General features: G+C 48.2%; 1 protein-coding gene and 1 long non-coding RNA gene across 2 annotated transcripts in view; one reads left to right on the top strand and one right to left on the bottom strand.

Annotated features, from left to right (window-relative positions):
* Positions 1–10,252, bottom strand: part of LOC141272954 (uncharacterized) — a 352,572-nt gene extending 342,320 nt beyond the window's left edge. Inside the window, exon 1 of the long non-coding RNA XR_012322044.1 lies at positions 9,660–10,252. This is a non-coding gene — a long non-coding RNA (uncharacterized lncRNA). The remainder of the gene's footprint in view (positions 1–9,659) is intronic.
* Positions 1,631–27,011, top strand: part of TOM1L1 (target of myb1 like 1 membrane trafficking protein) — a 209,624-nt gene continuing 184,243 nt past the window's right edge. Inside the window, exon 1 of the mRNA XM_073684180.1 lies at positions 1,631–1,886. Coding sequence (XP_073540281.1) covers positions 1,829–1,886 — 58 coding nt within the window. The 5' untranslated portion in view covers positions 1,631–1,828. The remainder of the gene's footprint in view (positions 1,887–27,011) is intronic.

The raw sequence follows: 27,011 nt of genomic DNA on the forward strand, positions 1-27,011 counted from the left end.
TCCTATAGGAAAAAATCCCAGCTTTTTTTAACAAACCAGAAAAAAATGGCTAAAAAAACATAAATGAGTTATCCTTATTGAGTCATGCTGGAAAGGACATCCTATCTGGTCAAACAAGAAAAACACTTGTTTTGGATACCAGTTTTGATAATGCAGTGGAGTAAGATGCTCCTCTTAATGAATTTGGCACAACTCTCAGCGACCATTGAGTACATTTCTGTCATAATTCATGCCAATTTTGTGGTGTGATTATGGTGAATTTGCCGGCTGCACTCTGCCTCACCCCTCTGTTCTAAAGATCTGTTTACAATTGGTAGACAATCGGCGGTCATGTAATTGTCATTGAACGATCTGTAATAGATTGCTATATACGCGAGGACGATGCACCGCCGATAACAATGATCTTTTGTGGTGCACAAAAGATCATTTTAGTGTTTCACCTGTTTACTCTGAAAGATTCTCGTGAAACCTTTGCTCATGATGTGGGTTTTGGACTTCTCAAAAAACTCCATGTGAACATAACCTCATGTTACTGTTGACTGCTGCAGATAAATGATGGATTATGGAATACTCTTAACTGATCTGCGCAAAGTGCGGCCTGTGCCTACGGTTGTTCTGGTGCAGCCCGTGGACCAGAACAACCAAAGATTTTTGCACAGTGTCGTCCCGCACCACGAGCTCGCCCTCCACCCATCGTCTCACTAGAGATGCAAATACCAGTGAATACAATAATGGAACAAGGAGCCATCAGCTACATGTTCCATCATTGATCCATGCGCCTGAGAGAGCAGCAGGCACGATGACAACACCAATAATGGCACCTGCAGGCACGTTAATGTCATTAATGGGGTTAGATGAGAAGTTTTCTTTATTAATTTTTTTTTACAACATTGTGCAAGCGAGGGTGGGGGACATAATACTGTGTAAGGCGGTTGTGTGGAGACATCATTCCGAGTGGGCGGCTATATGGGGACATAAGACTGTGTAAGATGGCTGTAATTCTAAATGAGGAGCTGCATGGAGAGATAATATTGTATAAGGGGACTGAGTGGGGACATCATACTAGTTGAGGGGACATCATACCGTTTGACATGCTGAGTGTGGACATCATACTATGTGGAGTCATCATACTGTGTATGGGGCATCATACTGTGATGGGAGCTGTTGATCAAAATAAAAGGGCTGAATAACAGGGGCAGTATGATTTACTGAGTTACATAAACTTTATAAAAATAAGTAAATTATGTGGTTTTAATTCGTTTCTACAGGTAACAAAACATTTTATAAGAAGCCTGATCGTAACCTCTGCTAGCAGTAGCAGCGAGTCAACAGACTTAAGTCTGCTCAATATTAAGTGATAAAAATTTATATAAAACAATAATAAGTAGTATTAATTTTGGCCTGTTGGTTCGGCCCCCCACAACAATAACAGTTTCTCATGTAGCCCCTTTGGAAAATGAATTGCCCACACCTGCCCTGGATTATTTGACTGTATGAATATATACAGAATGTACATCTCCATTGCATCTCTCAGAGGAGCTCAGAACTTCACCGCAGTGTCGTAATTATCAGGGAAGAGAACAGTCATTCCCACGTGATAGTCAGTGCCCTGAGTTACCTGTCGCTGCTTCCTGGGTTTCTGCTACGCCCAAGTCCTCCCCCAGCCTTTCTCCTGAGCCAGGTACTGTAACTTTCTGCTGACAGCAGCTCCCTTCACGCTTAATGAACTTGAAAACTGCAAACAACAAATCTTTGGATTTAAGAATTTTACTGTCAAGATTCTCTGGTGAATTTTTCATGATTGGAAGAGTCAAGACACCGCAGAATCATGGCTTTTGGGAAAACTTCTAAAGATCCCTTTAGTACCTATGTGGGGCATCTCATTGGTAAGTAACAGCAGATTTTATCATATTCTCATGGGAAAAGACAATCTGCCATAGCAACACCCCTTGGGGCTTCTGCACTCATGCGTTGTTGACCTGAGGATGGCTTATGTACGGCAGAAGGAGCAGTACTCCTACTAAGTGCAACAATTTATTATGGATGAAAACAAAAAATTGTGAAAAACTCTGTAGCGGAATTTGACAAGGGGTGCTTAAACATTTGCTTAAGATCGGATGTGATTTGATAAAACTAATTTTAAAATCTGGCAGTGTGTTATCCATAGATAGGCGAAAACTGAAGATATCTTACAGAATAATCACAATACACATAAGACGTGGCCCTTAATCAGATCTGATTATGAGCTTGTGTCTCAAAGTGTCCCCTGGGGGCCACCAAGCACCAGGCTCAGAAATGACTGCAACCTCTGTATTCCCTGCAGCTACGTCCCAGCCCTACAGATTTACATAAGATCATCGCCGCTATATATGTATTGTAGTTATGTAACCTGCGGAGGTAAGAATTCATTAACCTTCACTCTCTGATGCGCGTTATCATGCAGTAATAAATAGTAGACTATTTCACAATAATTCGGTCATTTCAATTATTATTAATTGGGGATCTCATTTATTGGATCCAAACAGTTAATTTTCTGAAGAAAACAGGAGTCATGACTATAATGCAGCTCATAGAAGATGAAATGATGTAGCCTCACCCTATAACCTGGGGTCTTAGGCTATGTGCCCACTCTGGATTTTTCCTGAGCGTTTCCTAATCTCCCTGGCAGAAAAAAAGCATGTGGATTGTACATGCGGATTGTACATGCGGATTGTACATGTGGATTGTACATGCGGATTGTACATGCGGATTGTACATGTGGATTGTACATGCGGATTGTACATGCGGATTGTACATGTGGATTGTACATGTGGATTGTACATGCGGATTGTACATGCGTTTTCCTGCCAGGGACATGCGGATGTGAATCGTTCTTCACATGCATTTCCACATGCGGGTTGTCAAGCGCTTTTCCAAGCGATTTTAGCATCACTTGGAAAGTGCTTGACCACTTGGTCACACTATATAAATCCATGCAACCGGCATGGATTTTATATAGTGTGACCAAGTTAGTTAAAAAAAAGAATAAACATGGCAAAAAAAAACAAACATTATACTCACCTTCTGATGGCCCCCGGTCTCCTTCACCGGTCTTCCCGGTGTCTCGCAGTGGTGTAAAAGGACCTTCCATGATGTCATTTAGTCATGTGACAAGTCATACGACCGCCGACGCCAGCGGTCGTGTGACCTGTCACATGACTGAATGACGTCATGAAAGGTCCTTTTACTCCATCGCGATCCACCGGGGAGCCAAGACTTACCGGATAGAAGACCGCGGGCCATCAGAAGTTGAGTATAAGGTGTTTTTTTATTTTAAATTCTTTTTTTTTACAGGTACTATGGTACCCGGGTCTGGAGGAGAGTCTCTGGAGCAAAATAATTGGCAGTGCTGCAGATTTTACCGCAATCATAATCCTCAGCGGAAATTTCCACAGCATGTACACAGCACATGCGGATTATCATTGGGGAACATGGCAGGCCTTCTACCAAGCGTTTTTTAAGTGTTTCTGCTGCGGAATTGCCGCTATGGAAACGCTTAAAAAACGCATAGTGGGCACACAATCATACACATCTTTATATTACATTATGGAGACTTTAAATATTTGCTTACCCACAGTTCTGCTGTACAATATCTGTCTACAGTTCTCTGTTCTTCCTTTACAGAGAATGTATTGTCAGAAAGGAACATTATTTAAATTAAATCTTTATTACATGTGTACTGTAGTTTTTGAAAAACTTGGTGATATTTTTTATTTTTAAATGTGATGATCCATATACAAAATATGTTACTGTTTTTCATAGTAGCCAACACAAATAGATGATTGTTACATATAAATGCATATTTTGGATGCACTTCAATCCATGCTCATCTTTGCAAATGTATCTGCACGTTTAAAAGGTGTCTTATTGAGAGCCCCATTATACGACTGGCAGTATAACAGCACTATACACATAGACTAGGTATGCATGTTCTAGGATAGAAACAAAACGAGCAAATACCTTGTAGTAAATAAATAGTAATAGTACATGCAAATAACATTGGGTACTTAGTTAACACTAAGCGTAAAAGCCATCCCACCGTGACAAGGTGTACCCAATCAGAATGGACCCTAACTCTTGTACTTCACCACGCTATATGTTAGCAGACCTCAATATAGATGGGGACAGAGCAAGACCCACGTCTGGCTGTTCAGACACCAAGCCATAGTGAGCTATACAGACAAAATGTATTGCTGTTCACTGGTGTTTTGGGGAAAGAGATGTCACCAATATGGCAAACCTCAGGGAAAGTTTTTTCAGAATTAAAATATCTTCGACATTAAAAATAAAGACCCAAATACATTAATTATGATCTATATATTTAAATACAATTTTATAAAACTAATATTAAATATATGCCAAACTAAAAGACCATCAGGAGGCAGCTAAATTTTCTTGGTAAATTATTATAGCTAATGATTTTTTAAGTATAGGGATGAGTACAATACCTTAAAATAACTGCAATTTTTGCCAGTTGTTTTATTAAAGGAGTCTGTCACCAGGTTTTTGCCACCTAATCTGACAGCAGCATAATATAGAGACAGAGAACTGGATTCCAGCCATGTGTCACTTACTGGGCTGATTGCTGTAGTTTTGCTAAAATCACTCTTTTATCTGCAGGAGATTATCATTAGAGGACTAGTAAACCTGCTGCCATGTAGTCCTCCATATTCATGAGCTCTGTATAATCCTGTCCCCATCAATGATTAGCAGCTTTCTGCCTATGCACAGTGTACACAGAAAGCTGCCAATCAGGGCTGTGGGTGAGGTAATACAGAGCTCAATATTAAGAGAACTGATAGATCTGCAGTAAAGAAAACTTTTAATTTAATCAAAATTGCAGCAAGCAGCCCAGTAAGTGATACATCGCTGGAATCAGGCTCTCTACCTCTACATCATGCAGAGCTCAGATAGGGTAGCAAATACCTGGTGACATATTAGAATCATAGAATCATAGAATCATAGAATGGTAGAGTTGGAAGGGACCTCCTGGGTCATCTGGTCCAACCCCCTGCTCAAAGCAGGATTCACTAAATCATCTCAGACAGATGTCTGTCCAGCCTCTGTTTGAAGACGTCCATTGAAGGGGAACTCACCACCTCTCGTGGCAGCCTGTTCCACTCATTAATCACCCTAACTGTCAAAAAGTTTTTTCTAATATCTAATCTGTGTCTCCTCCCATTTAGTTTCATCCCATTGCTTCTAGTCTTTCCTTGTGCAAATGAGAATAAAGATGATCCTTCTACAATGTGACAGCCCTTGACATATTTGTAGACAGCTATTAAGTCTCCTCTCAGTCTTCTTTTTTGCAAGCTAAACATTCCCAAATCCTGCAACCGTTCCTCATAGGACATGGTTTGCAGACCAGTCACCATTCTGGTCGCTCTTCTCTGAACTTGCTCCAGTTTGTCTATGTCTTTTTTAAAATGTGGTGCCCAAAACTGTACACAGTATTCCAGATGAGGTCTGACCAAAGAGGAGTAAAGACCGATAATGACTTCACGTGATCTAGACTGTATGCTTCTGTTAATACATCCCAGAATTGTATTTGCCTTTTTTGCTGCTGCATCACACTGTTGACTCATATTCCCTTTAACCGCTATAGAGGAACACTCGTGGCAGAGCAAGCAAATTAGGTTGCCTACCCTTCCCATGGGTAGCTTCGCCTCCTTCTTTTAATGGGATGTTAGCCAAAAAGTAAAGGGCAGAAGGCCATAAAGGATAAGCAGTATACGAACATCTTTTCACTCTCATTTCATGTTGTCATCTTGTATTGGTAGCCACATTTTGCTCTTGCTATAGGATTTATTCTTCTCTATGTACACCCCTGTCAAAGCCTATTGCCGTACTAATAATTGGAGGAACAAGCTGACTGCTATGTACTACTGTAATGGTGCTATGCAGAAAATGCTTAGCAAAAGGCAGAATGATTTTCACGTTGCTTTTCATTTAGAGTAGTATCTATGGCTCTTTGCAGCGTTCATGCCTAGAATACTCATGTGTCCAATTTGCATGTAATTTACTTGAACACATAGCTGCTAGGATTTGCTTATTTTCTTGTACATCAGTGTACAAGGCTTTTAAAGCATCATTCCAACTATAATCGTAATATATACTTACCTTATAATGTCTTCACATCCAGCTCCGTCCAGATGTGTCCGGATCCCAGAATTCCAAGCGGCGGAAGTTCGCCAACCGCCATATTGGGACACCCAAGTGATGGATGTCTCAATATGGAAACCGCTGGTGGTACCAGCCTCTTGCGCGGTACCACCAGCGGAACACCGTCGGGAACATGCCGTACACGCCGCCGCCGGGATCAACCGAATGATTCACTGACCGCCGTATCTAATGTCAGGGATTCCTCAGGCAGAATTGCAGCAGACAACCTTTGTACTATAAGATCTGTGAGACAGTAGGATTCCCTGTAGTCTTATGTAGTGACGTCACAGAACCAAATGACAAGCTCAGCTCTGCACCTGTACAATTCAGAGCTTACTACCGCACTAGCTCCTGATACAACAAAGCCTCATCATACTGAATGATTGGTCTGAGAAGAACAGGGAAAAGGAGCAGGGCAGAGCGGTGTCAGCAGGCAGGGCAGCATGGCAGAGCGGTATGAGCAGGGAGAGCAGAGCGGCATGAGCAGGCAGAGCACAGTGGTATGAGCAGAGCGTTATGATCCGGGAGAGCACAGCAGAGCGGCATGAGCAGGCAGAGCAGAGCGGCATGAGCAGGCAGAGCACAGTGGTATGAGCAGAGCGGTATGAGCAGGGAGAGCACAGCAGAGCAGCATGAGCAGGCAGAGCACAGTGGTATGAGTAGAGCGGTATGAGCAGGGAGAGCACAGCAGAGCGGCATGAGCAGGCAGAGCAGAGCGGCATGAGCAGGCAGAGCGCAGCATGAGCAGGCAGAGTGCAGTGTGAGCAGGCAGAGTGCGGCAGCGTGGCGTGAGCAAGCAGAGCACAGCAGCGTGGCGTGAGCAGGCAGAGCTGCATGAGCAGGCAGAGCAGAACGGCATGAACAGGAAGAGCAGCATGAGCAGGCAGAGGGTGGCATGAGCAGGCAGAACGCGGTGTGAGCAGGCAGAGTGCGGCGTGAGCAGGCAGAGCACAGCAGAGCACGGCGTCATCAGGCACAGCGCAGCAGAGCGCGGCGTGAGCAGGCAGAGCGTGGCGTGAGCAGGCAGAGTGCGGCAGAGCACAGCGTGAGCAGGCAGAGTGCAGTGTGAGCAGGCAGAGTGCGGCAGCGTGGCGTGAGCAAGCAGAGCACAGCAGCGTGGTGTGAGCAGGCAGAGCACAGCAGAGCTGCATGAGCAGGCAGAGCAGAACGGCATGAACAGGCAGAGCAGCATGAGCAGGCAGAGGGTGGCATGAGCAGGCAGAGTCCGGCAGAGCGCGGCAGCGTGGCGTGAGCAGGCAGAGCGCAGCAGCGCAGCGTGACATTACTGCCCTCCCGATGCGATAGCATCGGGCCTCCATCTAGTATCATAATAATTCTTACTATATTTGACCTATGTTTTCAAGAGTTATTGTCCTGGTTTATTGGCAGTTACATTTTGCTAATAATGATATCACAAAGACTGACCAGTATTCACAAACATGTGCTCTAAACAGTTATAATAAATGGAGGTTGTCAATCACAAACCAGTCCACCCTATTGCACTAAGATGTACTACAGTACATTTCTTTCCTGCATCACTTATCCTCTATTTACACAATATTATTTTATTTCCTTATGCTGCTATAAATGGTGTACACATAAATGGTAACGAAAATATATTTGTATGAGTCATTATATTTGTTACCTAATGCAGTACAATACGTCTTTGCAAACAATGGGTGGGTACTATGCCAATTGTTTGCACAACTAAACGTGTGCAAGTAAAGATTTACTTGAAAATTTTTATTAAGAAAAGAAAGTTACATCAGCATTGATTTTAGAAGTATTTTGCTGCTGTCACATCACTTTACCTGGGAGAAAAGAGTTCTGATGGTAGAAAAATAACTACATTTTGTGCTACCTATATAATTATCAGTCAGATGCAGTTATGCTGCCACCAAACTATTCTAGCGACTAAATATCTATAACCAAAGCAAGTCTGATCAAATCAGCTTTAAGTGGTATTCTCAAGTCAACTCTTGAGCAATTTAGAGTGATGCAGTCTCCTTACAGTCTGTTTATGTCCTGGTTTCTGGTGGGGTCAGCTCATCTGCCTTAGTGACGGTTATGGTGAATAGTAGAGCTGTAGTATTAGTAGAATTATAAAGCTCAGCACAAGATTTGCTGTAACTCATTCAGCTATTATTGGTTTGTTCTGGAATGTGCGCAGCTATCATTATATTTACATATAGAGCTAACAGGGCATTTGAACAAGTACACAGCTCTACACAGCGAGAGCCATGAATAGGAGACCTGTGCTGAAAGTTGCAGTTGATGGGGGCTGGTGATTTTGCAAGATTTGTAACAGCAGCTTGTCAGGAGTTGAGAGTGAGGGGGAGGGAGATTAGCAGCTAACTGCTGTATAGAAATTAATGGGATAGAGAGAAGCACCTGGTTAACTAGGAGTTAAACTTTCTTTTGTAATGTAACTACTGACCTCACTCTGCTTGCTTGGCCAGGGTATGGGCAGGCACTATTCGTCGAGGTCCATGGAAATCAGCTGTACATTAGGAAAGATAAAAGCTCTCATTGCAGTAGAATGCCAGCAGATAGAAAAAGCAAGTCAATTGCAAACTAGCCTTTTTCATGCTTTTAGCTAACTAAAGCAATTTAATCATTTTAACAAGTATTGAGAATGCCCCTTTCTTGGAATACTATTTGTCAGAACTAAAGATTTTATCATCATAGGAATATCAATTATTGGAAAAATCACACATTTTTGTTGTATCCACCTACAAAGTGGCACATCTATCAGTATTTAAAAAAATAAGTTTATAGAAATCTCTTCATTAAGGAATTATTTAGTAGGTACAATAATGGGCACGCACGCTACCCTAGCTGTCCTAAATTCTGCAGCAAAGTCATGGATCACAGAGTTGAAGTGTTAAGGCCTATATGTAAAATGGAGTTCTTGTGAATTACTTTTTCCATATCTTTTGTTAGGATTCTAAAGTCTAGATAATTCTATAGGTAAGGAAAAATTATATTGTGTCTATTTTGAATATGTTTGTACATATTTTGGTGTGGCATCACTATTACTCAAGGTAATACTGGCAATATATTTATAATTTACTGCTTAGTTCAGTATTTGGTCAGTATTTTACATCAGTATGTGTATGCGAAAATCAGGAGTGGAACAATCAGAGGAAAAGTATAATAGAAACACGTCACCACTTCTGTATTTATCACCCACTGATGGTTTTGGCTTACAAATACTAATGTAAAATATTGGCTAAATACTGAACGTGTGCATGTGGCCTAATTGCTCTGACTTGTATTTTCTATAAACTACAAAAACAAATCTTCAGTTTATGATTTAATTTCTGGCTAGTTGCTTTAGTCAGATCCCCTCCATTATCTAGCGCAATATAAAAGCACCACTGAATATCACACCCAGTCTATGCTTGTGACGCACCCCTGGGCCTGTGTCGCGCAGCGTTGTGCACGCGGGAGCTTACCCGGAGCCGGATCTGTTGAGGGTTGTAGTCTCGTGGCGGTGACCCGGTCCGTGCCCAGGGAGTCAGACTAAGTGGCGCTGTATTAGCGGTAGATGTTGGACGACTACGCCACCCGTTGAATGCAGCGAAGGAGCTGCCGCTGCAGGGCAGACCGCTGAGGCCGGTGGTAGGATTGTGCAGCGTGATAGTATCACCCCCAACGGGAGGGGTATGGCCTCAGGGCAGCCGACGTGGATGATGGGGTAGCAGGAATCACTCAGAGACGATGCGGTGTAATTCAGGGTCTTTACTGGTGATAAAGATAGACCCTCCCGGAGTACTGGCTAGCGATCGGGGCCTGGTCAGTCCTTGAGCAGATGGGATCTCCCCTGGCCAGGCGGAGTTGTAGGCCTCCCAAACTGACTGTACTCTTCTGGCTACCTTGCTAGAGGCGGGTATAAGTAGCCCACGTCCCTGAGTGTACCGTGTGGTGCTCACCCGTATGGCCGGTGACTCGGGGCCTTCTAGTGGCGTCCGCTCCACGACGGCGGTGCTGGTCCCACGCGTGTGACCGTGCCTTCGGGTTTCTTGGCCAGAGGACCTGAAATCCCCTGCCGGGCGGTTTCTGCTGCTGGGTAAAGATTAGTCCCCACAGCCTCGGACTCCGGGTCCGGTGATAACTTCTCAGTCAGGGCGAGCTCTGCAGCTGCCAGCCCCTGACTCCTTGTAACACTGCTCCCACAGAGCTCCTGTTGTTCTTTTCCTATATCTGCTTCTCTTCTCTGTCTCTACTTCTGGCATGGCCCAGGAGCTGGGCCCAGCCGGAGCCACAGCTCCCTGTCAGCCCTCCTGGCTGAACTCTCCCTCTGAACTCTCTAACCCTGCCTCAGCCCCAGGTTTATATAGGGGAAGTCCTTCCCCTCCCAGGACTGGGCAGGAGGTGTGGCATGCATAGGATTCCTGACCAAGAGACCTCCCACCTGCTCTCAGACATAACATTGCATTACTGTGGAAACCAGACCCCTGGGGTGCCACATTCCCCCCTAGTGAAATTTAGTACTCCGGGACTAAACATATTTTTAGAAAAACATAACAAGGTATAAACAATAATAATACAATAAGAAAAACACATAAAGGTGGTCACGGCATGTCCGCAACCGGGTGCAGTCTTTGAAGGAAACAAAGGTGTCCATTTCACCAAAACAGGGAGACGTAACCAGGTAGGGGTCTGTCCTGCCCCGAGTCCTTAACAGTCTTTTAGTCCATCCTGGGTTACGCTCCACTAAATGTACAAAGGATTCCCGGTAAATCCACCAAGGACTCCTATAAATTACTAGAAACACATAATTATTTACAGGATATGGCCACTCTCAGTCCTCGGCCAGTGGGGATAAGGATTGGCTGCTCACAGTCCTCAGCCTGGTAAGGGATAGGGGATGGCTGCTCACAGTCCTCAGCCTGGTAAGGGATAGGGACACACGGGGAACAATTCACTAATCCCAACGGGGACCATATTTTAATTAGCAGCAGTCCTTGTACCCTAACGGGTAACTATGTACAGCTCTTTATTCACGCTACTTCCCTTCAGTAGCTATGTCCTCTTTGTGCTCCCTCCTGAGGGTAGTCCTCAGACCCGTCCGGGTCCTCTTGGCTTTCCTCGTATTGGTAGTACTGAAGCTCCTCCTCGGTTAGCTGGGTTAGTATCTCTGCGACAGTCCTCCTCCCAGGTGGCCAGGACTTTACCTCCCTTTGGGCTGCCCCGGTTAGTTGGGCCACCAGGATGCTCACTTTTTGCTCCTCTGTGAGGGGGTACACCTGGAAGAGGCTATCCAGCTTTTCTCTAAAGTCATGCAGGGTATGTGACTCCCCTGAGTACTGGGGTAGCCAGGCTGCCCCCGGGATATAGGGCATGGTGAAAGGCATGACCGCAACAGCGGTGGCGCTGGCGGGGGTTGAAGCGGTGAAGCTCTCCTCCGTATCCGACATCCTTCTCCCCCCTAGTGGACCGTGGCCTACCTTGCGATGATCCTCTTCCGTAGGCCGCGGCTCCGCAGTGGATCGTCAGGGTTGAGGACCTTTCGTCGCACTCCTGTGACGTCGGCGTCTGCTGGGCTCCTTCCAGGACCTTACGCAACGTCCGGACGTGAGGCGGGGCTTCAGTTCTCGCGCGCTTTCGGAGTCCACGCCCCTCTTCTTCCCGCGCGGCGTCTTCAAGATGGCGTCCAACGGCGGGAAAACTCCACGGATGGCGGGAAGAAGGCAGAAGATGGCGCCGGATGGCGGGAAAACTTCGCGGATGGTGGGAAGAAGACAGAAGATGGCGCCGGATGGCGGGAATCTTCACCACTGGTAAGTTTGAACAGTCTTTTTCAGGCACGCAGTACCCGGTGGTTGCGGGCACGAGATCCTGCCGACTACGCCAAAAGTTGACGCGCCCCTGGGCCTGTGTCGCGCAGCGTTGCGCACGCGGGAGCTTACCCGGAGCCGGATCTGTTGAGGGTTGTAGTCTCGTGGCGGTGACCCGGTCCGTGCCCAGGGAGTCAGACTAAGTGGCGCTGTATTAGCGGTAGATGTTGGACGACTACGCCACCCGTTGAATGCAGCGAAGGAGCTGCCGCTGCAGGGCAGACCGCTGAGGCCGGTGGTAGGATTGTGCAGCGTGATAGTATCACCCCCAACGGGAGGGGTATGGCCTCAGGGCAGCCGACGTGGATGATGGGGTAGCAGGAATCACTCAGAGACGATGCGGTGTAATTCAGGGTCTTTACTGGTGATAAAGATAGACCCTCCCGGAGTACTGGCTAGCGATCGGGGCCTGGTCAGTCCTTGAGCAGATGGGATCTCCCCTGGCCAGGCGGAGTTGTAGGCCTCCCAAACTGACTGTACTCTTCTGGCTACCTTGCTAGAGGCGGGTATAAGTAGCCCACGTCCCTGAGTGTACCGTGTGGTGCTCACCCGTATGGCCGGTGACTCGGGGCCTTCTAGTGGCGTCCGCTCCACGACGGCGGTGCTGGTCCCACGCGTGTGACCGTGCCTTCGGGTTTCTTGGCCAGAGGACCTGAAATCCCCTGCCGGGCGGTTTCTGCTGCTGGGTAAAGATTAGTCCCCACAGCCTCGGACTCCGGGTCCGGTGATAGCTTCTCAGTCAGGGCGAGCTCTGCAGCTGCCAGCCCCTGACTCCTTGTAACACTGCTCCCACAGAGCTCCTGTTGTTCTTTTCCTATATCTGCTTCTCTTCTCTGTCTCTACTTCTGGCATGGCCCAGGAGCTGGGCCCAGCCGGAGCCACAGCTCCCTGTCAGCCCTCCTGGCTGAACTCTCCCTCTGAACTCTCTAACCCTGCCTCAGCCCCAGTTTTATATAGGGGAAGTCCTTCCCCTCCCAGGACTGGGCAGGAGGTGTGGCATGCATAGGATTCCTGACCAAGAGACCTCCCACCTGCTCTCAGACATAACATTGCATTACTGTGGAAACCAGACCCCTGGGGTGCCACGCTTGCATTACATTGGTTGTCATTTTGATCATAGCACCAGCTTGTATAGGTGTTTTTTTTTCATAAATTTAGGTTTACTGAAAACATGAGTTTATGTTTTTTTGAAAAAGCTGAAACATTGCTTCTGCATTTTATAAAGTAGTCACCTCTATAACTATAATATACAGCACACAAGCCCTAACAAGTAACAGGTAATAATTAACTAGGATGAAGGCTTTTAGATAAGTAAATCAATAAAAACAGAAAATGGCTAACACACCCTCGTAGTAGGATAGACAAAATGGAACAAAGTATCAATGACACAATAAAAAGGTGATTAAGTCAATGGCGCATATGCTTGAGGGACTCTGTAATTGAAATGACCCCCTCTGGAAATTAAATAAACCATTTAATCTATTCAAGGCTTACTTAGAAGCCAGGGAATCACAAAAATGCACACAAGGTAGAACACTGAATTTTATAAAGTAAAGATCAGTTGTCCCTTGCAAAACATATTTAAAAAAGGTTGAAATTGGGAATGTGTAAGGGTGCTTCCCTCTACAGCCACCCATAGTGGGACTTCATTTTCCACTATAAGTATGTATAACTTCACTTATTGAAGGTATATTACATTTAGTGCAGTGGAAATCAATAATTCTTCGCAAATGTGCATGTGTGGGTCTGCATGTGTATTTAGGAGTTTGTCTAACTAGAACAAAGCCCTTTCTTAAAGGTAACAGGATGGTTGACACATGCTGCCCGATCCATGGGCACCATGTATCAGACACTGACTGCATGATTTCAGCCAGGTATGTTAGACAACGAAACACTGCGACGTTTCAGAGAAAGATATACTTTAAAAGCCGCAGGGAACTGAGCCGCATGGGTTACTAGTCGGAGGCTTCTGCCCGCCCACTGCCCTGAATTGACAGGTCTCTCCCTATGTGCATGTATGGAGATGAACCTGTCACTCAAGGCTTCAGGCACGGAGAAGTCACCAAGCATCCATCTATCCAACTAGTCTCCTTCACGGCTCTGCCTCCAGTGGCTTATCCAGGCTGCATTCTCCCCATAGCCTGGAAGACGTCATTTACATATAAGAAAAACATGGATTTCTCTAGAATAAGATATTGGATCACAGATTCCCTTTAAAGCAATTCCCCGCAAAAGGAAATTGATCACTAGGGGTTATGGTACTGATAGCATGTAGTTCATCACAACAAGGGCCTTAAAAAAGTTGCTGCTCAAACTCTGGCTAATTGTTGTGTGTCACCTAATGAGCTGAATTCATGAAGCCTCAGGTTCAATCCAGCAGGTCTTATGGAGCATGGACAGGTGGCACTGGTGCAGAAGGGTAGTGCGTCAGTAAAACAGCAGGAACAGGAGATATAACAGAGCTGGTGTAGTGAAATCACAATGGGAGACTAGGGTGCACACAGCGGATGTTGAGCAGTTGTACTAGAGTAGTGGAGACATGGATGCAGCAAAGCTGAGTAGTAGTGCTAAAGTAGTGGAGACTTTGATGCGGCAGAGCTGAGCTGCAGATCCTGGAGTGTTAGAGATCTAGATACAGCAAAACTGAGCAGCACAACTGGAGTAGTGGAGATATGGATGTAGCAGAGTTGAGCAGCAGTACTGAATGGGGTGATGCATCATATTGTATGGAGGACCATGGGGGTGCATTATATTTTATGGAGGACCTTGGGGATGCAATATATTGTAAGGAGGACAATGGAAAGTTCATTATATTGTATGGAGGACCAAGGGGGTGCATTATATTGTATAGAGGACCATGGGGGGTGCATTATATTGTATGGAGGACCATGGGGGGTGCATTATATTGTATGGCGGATCATGAGGGGTGCATTATATTGTACAAAGAACTATGGGGAGTGCATTATATTGTATGGAGGACCATGGAGGGTGCTTTGCATTGTATGGAGAGCCATGGGGGTGCATTATATTGTATGGAGGCCCATGGGGGTACATTATATTGTATGGAAGACCATGGAGGTGTATTATATTGTATAGAGGACAATGGGGAGTGCATTATATTGTATAGAGGACCATTGGAGGTGCATTATATTGTATGGAGGACAATGAGGGAGTGCATTATATAGTATGGAGGACCATAGGGGTGCATTATATTGCATGGAGGACCACAGGAGGTGCAATATAGTGTATAGAGGACCATGGGGGTGCATTATATTTGATGGAGGACCCTGAGGGTGCATTATATTCTATGGAGGACCATGGGGAATGCATCATACTATATGGAGGATTATGGGGGGCGATTTATACTATATGAAGGATTATGGGGACGCATTATACTATCCATTATACATTATAGGGTCTGTACCACAGAACTGTCGTATAGCAAATGTGGTGCCAATATTCAAAAAGGGGACAAAAACTGAACTTGGAAATTATAGGCCAGTAAGCTTAACCTCTACTGTGGGTAAAATCCTGGAGGGTTTCCTAAGAGATGCTATACTAGGGTATCTGAAGAAGAATAACCTCATGACCCAATATCAACATGGGTTTACGAGGGACCGTTCCTGTCAAACTAATCTGATCAGTTTTTATGAGAAGGCAAGTTCTGGACTGGACCAAGGAAATGCAGTGGATGTTGTGTATATGGACTTTTCAAAAGCTTTTGATACGGTTCCACACAAAAGGTTGATACATAAAATGAGAACAATGGGGAAAGGGGAAAATATATATATGTGGGTTAAGAACTGGCTCAGTGATAGGAAACAAAGGGTGGTTATTAATGGAACACACTCAGACTGGGTCACAGATAACAGTGGGATACTACAGGGGTCAGTATTGGGCCCGCTTCTTTTTAATATATTTATTAATGACCTTGTAGGGGGCATACAGAGTAGTATTTCAATATTTGCAGATGACACTAAATTCTGCAGGGTAATCAATACAGAGGAGGACAATTTTATATTACAGGAGGATCTATGTAAACTAGAAGCTTGGGCTGATAAATAGCAAATGAGCTTTAATGGGGATAAATGTAAGGTAATGCACTTGGGCAGAGGAAATAAAATGTATAATTATATGCTTATGTGGCACCCTGCTATTACAGCTACCACAGGACCCAAAAGGGTGCATGGACGGACTTCTCCACAAGAGGCCCTCATTATATAACAGACACCTCCTCCCTTCCACCTCATACCACCAGAGGGAGCCTGTTAGGGATATATATACTGGAGGATGGAGTTAGGCAGTCAGTGTATGTGTGCTGGCACAGAGATCAGTGAAGAAGCAGCATGTGAGCTGCTATGCTGAGGGCCAGCCAGGGCCTAAAGCACGTGCTGAAGCCCTGGGGGCCTAGAGCGGGGCCGGAGGTAAGGAGAAGAGTGAGAGGAGTTATGGGGGCAGAGGAGCATCTTAGGCTCACCCCAGAACACAAGCCCGACACCGGGTCCGCGCCTACAGGGTCCTCTACGCCAAGTAGGAACAACCGGTATACCAGGAGGATTCTTAACCATTACCAGGAGCCACAGGTGGCGTCACGAGACAAAACTGCTAACAAATCCCCTTTTAAAGAGTGACCCCAGGGTACGGGCCCAGGAGCCGACTGCCGTGACATCCCACAGAAGGTCAAGGCCCAGGTTCCGAGTTTCCCCCATATCCCCCCTGGGCACGTCACTTAATTGTAAAAAACTGGGCAAAACTGTCACTGAAAAAGACCTGGGTGTATTGGTGGATGACAAACTCACATTTGGTGGCCAGTGTCAGGCAGCTACTGCAAAGGGAAATAAAATAATAGGATGCATTAAAAGAGGCATAGATGCTCGCGAGGAGAACATAATTTTACCTCTATACAAGTCACTAGAATACTGTGTACAGTTCTGCTCTCCGGTGTATAAGAAAGACATAGCTGAACTAGAGTGGGTGCAGAGAAGAGCGATCAAGGTTATTAGAGGACTGGGGGGTCTGCAATACCAAGACAGGCTATTACACTTGGGGTTATTTAGTTTGGAAAAACGAAGGCTTAGGGGTGATCTTATTACTATGTACAAGTATATGAGGGGACAGTACAAAGACCTTTCTACTGATCTTTTTACTCTGAGGCCTGAGACGGGGACAAGGGGGCATCTTCTACGTCTGGAGGAAAGAAGGTTTAATCATAATCACAGACGCGGATTCTTTACTGTAAGAGCAGTGAGACTATGGAACTCTCTGCCGCATGATGTTGTAATGAGTGATTCACTACTAAAATTTAAGAAGGCCATGGATGCCTTTCTTGAAAAGTATAATATTACAGGTTATATATACTAGATTCCTTGATAGGGCGTTGATCCAGGGAACTAGTCTGATTGTCGTATGGAGTCGGGAAGGAATTTTTTTCCCCAATGTGGAGCTTAGTGTTGCCACATGGGTTTTTTTTTGCCTTCCTCTGGATCAACATGTTTGGCTATGGGTTGAACTAGATGGACTTTGTCTTCCTTCAGTCTTAAAAGCTATGTTACTATGTTATTATATGGAGGATTATGGGGTGCGCATTATACTATATATGGAAGGCTATGTGGGACCATTATAATATTTGGATTGCTATGTGGGGGGACATTTTACTGTATGCAAACAATCATACAGTGTCAAAGTTTGCTTGAGGTCCATCATACTGTGGGGAGGGCTGTGTGGGGGTCATTATACTGTTTGGGGGACTAGTGGGGTCCATTATACAGAGTGGGGCCATTATACTGTATGTAGGCCCATTATAGTGCATGGAGGGCTGTGTGGGGGTCACAGTTGGGGGATCATATTGTGTTGGGGTCACCATACTTTGCCTTGGGAGTTGAGGTGGGGTACAGTACGGTCATTATTAGAGATAAGCAAATGTTTCAATATTCAGTTCGGATTACGATCGCCGAATCTGCAATATTCGCCGATTTATTCGTGAATATTCGCCGAACATTACCGAACGCCATAGGATTCAAAGGGGGGCAAAAACAAACGCACATACAACACCTTCAATCGGGCCCAAAAACAAATCAACCTAGGGGTAGACACCAGGAAAGTTCCATCGATTGACCCAGAGAACAAGTACTATAATTATTATTACCATGACAGCCATAATTATTCCGTAGCGCTTTACATGTGAAAAGGGGTCACCGACTGGTACAAGAGGAGAGAGGACCCTGCCCTCGAAGGCGTACAATAAATCTACAAGGGAAAGGTGAGGGTACAGTAGGTCAGGGTACAGCTAGTCATGCAGCTGTGGCACCCCAGGGGTCTGGTCTCCACAGTAATAGCAATGTTATGTCTGAGAGCAGGTGGGAGGTCTCTTGGTCAGGAATCCTATGCATGCCACACCTCCTGCCCAGTCCTGGGAGGGGAAGAACTTCCCCTATATAAAGCTGGGGCTGAGGCAGGGTTAGTGAGAAGAGAAGAAGAGTAGAGAAGAAGAGGAGCAGCTTAGGAAAGAAAGATCAGGAGCTCAGTGGGAGCAGTGCTAAAAGGAATCAGGGGCTGGCAGCTGAAGAGCTCGCCCTGATTGAAGAGTTACCACCGGACCCGGAGTCCGAGGCTGTGGGGATTAACCCAGACCCAGCAGCAGAAACCGCCCTGCAGGGGATTTCAGGTCCTCTGGCCAAGAAACCCGAAGGCACGGTCACACGCGTGGGACCAGCACCGCCGTCGTGGAGCGGAAGCCACTAGAAGGCCCCGAGTCACCGGCCATACGGGTGAGCACCACACGGTACACTCAGGGACGTGGGCTACCTTTACCCGCCTCTAGCAAGGAAGCCAGAAGAGTACAATTAGTTGGGGAGGCCTACAACTCCGCCTGGCCAAGGGGGATCCCATCTGCACAAGGACTGACCAGGCCCCGACCGCTAGCCAGTACTCCGGGAGGGTCTATCTTTGTCACCAGTAAAGACCCTGAACTACACCGCATCGTCTCTGAGTGGTTCCCCATCATCCACGTCGGCTGCCCTGAGGCCATACCCCTCCCGTTGGGGGTTATACCATCCACGCTGCACCATCCTTCCACCGGCCTCAGCGGTCTGCCCTGCAGCGGCAGCTCCATAGCTGCATTCAACGGGTGGCGTAGTCGTCCTACATCTACTGCTAATATACCGCCACTTAGTCTGACACCCTGGGCACGGACCGGGTCACCGCCACAAGGACTACTACCCCTATCCAGATCCGGCTCCGGGTATCCCTTGAACATGGCCCAGGGGGCGCGTCAGCTTTTGGCGTAGTCGGCAGGATTACGTGCCCGCAACCGCCGGGTACTGCGTGCCTGAAAAAAGAGACTTTTAAACTTACCTGTGGCGAAGATTCCCGCCATCCGGCGCCATCTTCAGCCTTCTTCCCGCCATCGGTGAAGATTCCCGCCATCCGGCGCCATTTTCAGCCTTCTTCCCGCCTTCCGTGGAGTTTTCCCGCCGTTGGACGCCATCTTGAAGACTCCGCGCGGGAAGAAGAAGAAGCCTCGCCTCACGTCCGGACGTTGCGTAAGGTCCTGGAAGGAGCCCAGCAGACGCCGACGTCATAGGAGCGCGACGGAAGGTCCTCGACCCTGACGATCCACTGCGGAGCCGCGGCCTATGGAAGAGGATCATCGCAAGGTAGGCCACGGTCCACTAGGGGGGAGGAAGATGTCGGATACGGAGGAGAGCTTCACTGCCTCAACCCCCGCCAGCGCCAGCGCTGCTGCAGTCATGCCTTTTACCATGCCCTATATCCCGGGAGCAGCCTGGCTACCCCAATACTCAGGGGAGTCACATACCCTGAATGACTTTAGAGAAAAGCTGGATAGCCTCTTCCAGGTGTACCCCCTCACAGAAGAGCAAAAAGTGAGCATCCTGGTGGCCCAACTAACCGGGGCAGCCCAAAGGGAGGTAAAGTCCTGGCCACCTGGGAGGAGGACTGTCGCGGGGATACTAACCCGGCTGAGGGACACCTTTGATACCCGCACCTCAGCCGAGATTAAGCTTAAATTCTATGGGTGCAAGCAGCGAGCACATGAGAGTATAAGGGACTATGCACTAAACCTACAAGAGGCCCTGAGAGCCATTAAGCAGACCGACCCCGACAGCGTGGGAAACGAGGACAGGCTGTTGACCGAACAATTTATAGAGGGACTATATTGCAATGTCCACCGAACCCAGTTGCGGGCCATAGCCTTACAGGATCCTCATCTGGACTTTGCACAGTTCAAGGACAGAGCCATCCGGGTGCTCCGAGAACTGGCACCGGGTGGCGTTGTGACCCACAGGCGTCCAGCTATCACTTACCACCAGGAGGCGGCGCCCTTGTCGGCAGGGCCTGTGGGGGCTGATGCGCAGGCTTTGAACAATGACCCGGCTCCAGACCTGCACCATCAGGTCCAAGAGCTAGCTAAAAGCGTTGCTGCGCTAACCCGAACTGTGTAGTCTTTACAGGTTTCCACTCCAGGGAAGATCCAGCTGGCATCCGGACCGGAGGACATCCCGTGGCGTCGACCAAGGAGGACCCCACCGGCCAGAGGAAGACCCAGCGACCGATACAACGAGGACGGACAACCCATCTGCCGCCGCTGCAATCAACCCGGACATATGGCAAGGTACTGTCCTTTAAACTGGCACAACCTGGGGTAGAGGGCCAACCCCCAGGAAAAAGATCACCAGGCCCATCGAACTGGCGCGACAAATATGTGGGAGGACGTCCAGTCTTGCCTGTGGTACTGGATGGCATTCCTATGAGTGCCCTACTGGACACCGGGTCACAGGTCACCACCATCCCGTACGTGCTCTTCAAGCAGTACTGGAATGACTCGGATATAACCCGCTACCCTGACGACGACTTGAGTATCATTGCCAGCAATGGTCAACCCGTGCCGCAGATCGGATTTAAAGAGATGACCATTAAAATCGGTAGAGTCGAACTGGCAGCACAGGGACTGATCATTGTGGACATTGACAAGCGCGAGAGTCCCCCAAAGATAACTCTAGGAACTAATGTGATTGAAAATTGTCTTGCAGAGGTGATTTTCATTTTACAGCAGGTTGCCAAGAACGCCAGCTCCGGCCAGCAGCGAGTGCTCCAGAAAGAGATCCGGGCACTGATGCGACGGCAACAAGTGGAACTCTCCGGCGGTGAGATTGGTAGCGTAAGAATGTGTGACCCTTTCCCTATTGCCATACCCCCGAAAAGTGAAATGATGATTTGGTGCCGGGCAGCTATTGGTCTAAGAGGTAGAGACTACCAAGCAATGGTAGAACCCGTCTACTCAGACAGTAGGCCCACCATTTTGACAGCACGGGGGGTGGTTGATGTACGCCATGGGAGGGTACCCGTTCGCATAATAAATATTGGGAAAAGGGAAGTATACCTGCCCCGGTATGCTACGCTAGCCAAATTATATACTATCAACCAAAATTCTATACAGTCTGTGGAACCCTTGCCTCCATCTCATCCGGAGGAAGGTAACGGCTCTGAGAAAATAATGGAGGATTGCTGTCAGCAACTACATTTGGGTACTGACTCCACTCCCTCCCACCAGAAACAGGGAGTCTACCGGGTGGTTCAAGAGTACGAGAGAGTGTTTAGTAAACACCCGTTAGACTTCGGGCGAGTCAAGGGGGTAGAACACCACATCCCCACGGGAGACCATCCTCCCATAAAAGAGAGGTATCGGCCCGTACCCCCTGCACACTACCAACACGCCAAGGGGATGCTTAGAGACATGAAGGAGGCTGGGGTAATCAGGGATAGCTGTAGCCCCTGGGCAGCTCCACTAGTCTTGGTCAAAAAGAAAGACAACACCATGAGAATGTGTGTAGATTACTGGAAAATTAACCGTATCACACACAAGGATGCGTACCCCTTACCAAGAATAGAGGAGTCTTTGGCTGCTTTAAAATCTGCTAACTTCTTCTCCACCTTGGATCTCACTAGCGGGTACTGGCAGGTTCCTGTAGCAGAGGCGGATCGGGAGAAGACCGCATTCACCACCCCGATGGGACTTAGCGAGTTTACCTGCATGCCGTTTGGACTCTGCAACGCACCAGGAACCTTCCAGCGATTGATGGAGTGCTGTCTGGGACACCGGAACTTTGAGACGGTCCTGTTATACCTGGACGATGTCATCGTCTACTCCAAGACCTACGAGGACCACCTGAAGTGTTTGAAGCTCTGGCAAGTTACAGCCTAAAGGTGAAACCTTCCAAGTGTCACCTCCTGAAGCCAAAGGTGCAGTACCTGGGACACGTGGTGAGTGCTGACGGAGTGGCTCCCGACCCTGATAAGATCACCGCAATTAAGGAATGGCCAAGCCCCTCCAGCGTAAAGGAAGTGAGGCAGTTCCTCGGGTTGGTAGGCTACTACCGAAGGTTCATACCCGGTTTCACCAAAAAGGCAGCTCCTATGCAGGACCTCCTGATAGGCCAGTCCAGGAAGGCCAAGAACCAGAAGCCGCCCTTCAGATGGGAGAAGTTGGAAGAAGAGTCCTTCCGCCAGCTGAAGATGGCCCTCACGGGGGATGAAATCCTGGCGTACCCGGATTACAGCCAGCCCTTTATCCTCTACACCGACGCCAGTAACATCGGGCTAGGAGCCGTACTATCCCAGATCCAGCAGGGGAAAGAACGGGTAATTGCTTACGCCAGCCGAAAACTGCGACCCACCGAAAGAAACCCTGAGAATTACAGCTCATTTAAGCTAGAGTTCCTGGCAGTGGTGTGGGCAGTCACCGAACGCTTTAAGCACTACCTCGCTTCTTCCCGGTTCACCGTGTACACGGATAACAACCCGTTGACACACCTGGACACTGCAAGACTCGGTGCCCTAGAGCAGAGATGGATGGCCCGCTTGTCCAACTATGAGTTTACAATCAAATACCGGGCAGGACGCTCCAATACCAACGCAGACGCCCTGTCCAGGATGCCAAACCTACCGGACGTAGGGGAAGATTCAGAGGAACTGGAAGAAGTTGAGCTCCCCGCGTTCCACCGTCATAGGACTATCCAGTATTCCCACCGTGTAAGAAGTAAGCAAACCGCTACGTTCAACCCCTTACCTCATTACAACTGGGTGGAGACGCAAGACAGTGACCCTGCCGTCCGACTGGTAAAGGAGATGCTGACTCGGCCTGATGCACGCCTTGACCCGGACGCTCCGGAGGAAGCCAAGCAACTGTGGGCTGAGAAGAGTCGACTGTTCCTTTACAAGGGAAAGTTGTGCCGCAGAATGGTTAACTCCCGGACGCATGAACTAATCTGGCAAGTAGTGGTGCCAAGAAGAGACGCAGCTATGGTGATGGAGGCATACCACGACGGAGCTGGGCATTTCGGATGGAAGAAGCTGGAGTTCCTGCTGCGCGGGCGGTTCCATTGGGTAGGCATGAGAGGAACCATCGAGAGGTGGTGCAGAGACTGTGGCCCATGCAACTTAAGAAGGAGGGACCGTGCCAGCCAGAAGACTCCCCTGCTGTCCATCATCACCAGACAGCCGTTGGAACTGGTAGCCTTGGATCATGTAAAACTGACCCCAAGCAGAAGTGGCTACGTCTACGCGTTAACCATCGTGGATCACTACTCCCGGTTCCTGGTTGTCGTCCCCGTCAAGGACTTAACGGCTCACACAGCAGCTAGAGCCTTCCAGCAGCACTTCTGCCGTCCGCATGGATACCCGGAGCAGGTGCTGACGGACCAGGGGCCTGCCTTTGAAGCGGAGGTCTTCCAGGAGTTCTGCACCCTGTATGGATGCCGGAAGATAAGAACAACACCCTATCACCCGCAAACTAATGGACTTTGTGAGAAAATGAACCAGGTGGTGATAGATCTCCTGAAAACATTGCCCCTGGAGGAACGCAGTCTGTGGCCTGAGAAGCTGCCCGACCTGGTGGACCTATACAACCACATCCCCGTAGGTTCCACCAACTGTACCCCGGCTTACCTAATGAGGGCAAGACCTGGTAAGCTTCCTGTTGATCTGGAGATGGGAGTCCTGACACCCGAGGACACTTCACCAGAAGCCAACTGGGACACAGAGAGGCAGCAGCAATACCGAAAAGTACAGGAGAGCGTGGAGCGTAGTCTCTGTCAAGCTAGGGAAAGACAAGAGAAAACCTACAACCAGTATGCTCCCGCTGTTCCCCTGGTGCCCGGAGAGCAGGTCTTGAAGAGGAAAAGACGGCTCCACAAGTTGGACGACCAATGGGAGAAGGACCCGTACACCGTACTGCCCTCAAGCCACGACAACCCAAAGGTCTGTACAATCAGTAAAGACGGAGGGGAAACCACAGCCATTGTATCCCGGGATCACCTAAAGAAGTGTCCCGAACAGCTACGGAACCCTGAAGAGGAACAAGAGGACCCTTGACCCGTAGAGGAAAGGGAAGATATGGTTAGTACTGTGCTCGGAGACTTCCCTCGGTCTTGGACTCAAGTCAATGGTGCTGTTGTGGTACCCGTCCTCACGTTCCTCCAACCAGCATCCCAAGTGCCTACGGAGACACAGGTAGAGCTGGAAGAACAGCCGGTCCAGGAGGCAGAAGGCCCCACACAAGCAGACCAGGAAAATCAACCCTCTGCTTATAGTGAGCCTGCCATACCCCTAGTGAGCCAAAGAGTCCGTAGACGGCTGCCCAGTTTACCCTTGACAGCTCCTATACCCTGTAGCTCAGGACCAATCAATCAGCTCCGTAGGTCCACTAGGGTCACTAGAGGCCAGCTGCCCATACGGTGGAGGATCTAAATGTTCAAGCTATTTTATTAATGTTTACCTGTTTATTGTTGCTTGTGTATAATTATGTGTTTCTAGTTATTTATAGGAGTCTTTGGTGGATTTACCGGGAATCCTTTGTACATATGTTGGAGCGTAACCCAGGAATGGACTAAAGACTGTTAAGGACTCGGGGCAGGACAGACCCCTACCTGGTTACGTCTCCCTGTGTTGGTGAAATGGACACCCTTGTTTTCCTCAAAAGTTACACCCGGTTGCGGACACGCCGTGACCACCTTATGTGTTGTCTCTATCAGAATGTTATTGTTTGCACCTTGTTATGTTTACAAAAGTATGTTTAGTCCCGGAGTACTAACTTTCACTAGGGGGGAATGTGGCACCCCAGGGGTCTGGTCTCCACAGTAATAGCAATGTTATGTCTGAGAGCAGGTAGGAGGTCTCTTGGTCAGGAATCCTATGCATGCCACACCTCCTGCCCAGTCCTGGGAGGGGAAGAACTTCCCCTATATAAAGCTGGGGCTGAGGCAGGGTTAGTGAGAAGAGAAGAAGAGTAGAGAAAAAGAGGAGCAGCTTAGGAAAGAAAGATCAGGAGCTCAGTGGGAGCAGTGCTAAAAGGAATCAGGGGCTGGCAGCTGAAGAGCTCGCCCTGATTGAAGAGTTACCACCGGACCCGGAGTCCGAGGCTGTGGGGATTAACCCAGACCCAGCAGCAGAAACCTCCCGGCAGGGGATTTCAGGTCCTCTGGCCAAGAAACCCGAAGGCACGGTCACACGCGTGGGACCAGCACCGCCGTCGTGGAGCGGAAGCCACTAGAAGGCCCCGAGTCACCGGCCATACGGGTGAGCACCACACGGTACACTCAGGGACGTGGGCTACCTTTACCCGCCTCTAGCAAGGAAGCCAGAAGAGTACAATTAGTTGGGGAGGCCTACAACTCCGCCTGGCCAAGGGGGATCCCATCTGCTCAAGGACTGACCAGGCCCCGACCGCTAGCCAGTACTCCGGGAGGGTCTATCTTTGTCACCAGTAAAGACCCTGAACTACACCGCATCGTCTCTGAGTGGTTCCTACTACCCCCATCATCCACGTCGGCTGCCCTGAGGCCATACCCCTCCCGTTGGGGGTTATACCATCTACGCTGCACCATCCTTCCACCGGCCTCAGCGGTCTGCCCTGCAGCGGCAGCTCCATAGCTGCATTCAACGGGTGGCGTAGTCGTCCTACATCTACTGCTAATATACCGCCACTTAGTCTGACACCCTGGGCACGGACCGGGTCACCGCCACAAGGACTACTACCCCTATCCAGATCCGGCTCCGGGTATCCCTTGAACATGGCCCAGGGGGCGCGTCACAGCGGTATGCTGGAGCGAGGGTTACCGCAGATTGTACTCTTGTCACAAGATGCGGGTCTTCAGCTTCTTTTTCAAGGCTTCCACGGTAGGCGACAGTTTGATGTGTTGGGGTACAGAGTTACACAGTTGGGGAGATGCAGGGGACAAATCTTGCATGCGATTGTGGCAAGAAGAGATAAGAGGGAAGTAGAAAAGGAGATCTTTTAAGGATGGGAGGTCATGTACAGGTAACTAGTACAGTGAGACTAGGTCACACATGTATGGAGGAGACAGGTTTTCGATGGCTTGGTATGCCAAAGCTAGGCTTTTCAACTGGAGTCTCTAGGCAATAGGGAGCCAGCACAAGGATTGACAGAGGGGAGAAGCCTGGGGATAGCGGGGTGACAGGTGGATTAATCGGCCAGCACAGTTTAGGATAGATTGGAGGGGTGCGAAAGTGGTAGAAGGAAGGCCACAGAGGCGGGAGATGATGAGGGTGTGCACTGGTGTTTTTCTAGATGCATGGTTGAGGAATGTGCGGATACCCCAGATATTTTGGAGTTGGAGTCAGCAGCAAGTGGAAAGGGCTTGGATCTGACGTTTGAAGGACAGATCGGAGTCAAGCTTGCGGGACTGGGGAGAGTGGGCAGCCATTCACTTTGATGGATAGGTCAGTTGGGGGGGTGAATGAGATGGTGGAAAGATGATGCATTCGATTTTATCCATGTTAAGTTTTACAAATCTAGCAGAGAAGAAAGATGAAATAGAAGACACACATTGTGGGATTCTGGTTATTAAGTACTATACTGTGCATAAGGAGGAATTCACCATGGGGCTATCATACTGTGTTTGGGGGGCATTTTTGTTGGCATCATACTTT

This window comes from Phyllobates terribilis, unplaced genomic scaffold, assembly GCF_046119375.1.
Source record: "Phyllobates terribilis strain yellow unplaced genomic scaffold, ASM4611937v1 Scaffold_5__5_contigs__length_657084704, whole genome shotgun sequence".
NCBI classification, from domain to species: Eukaryota; Metazoa; Chordata; class Amphibia; order Anura; family Dendrobatidae; genus Phyllobates; species Phyllobates terribilis.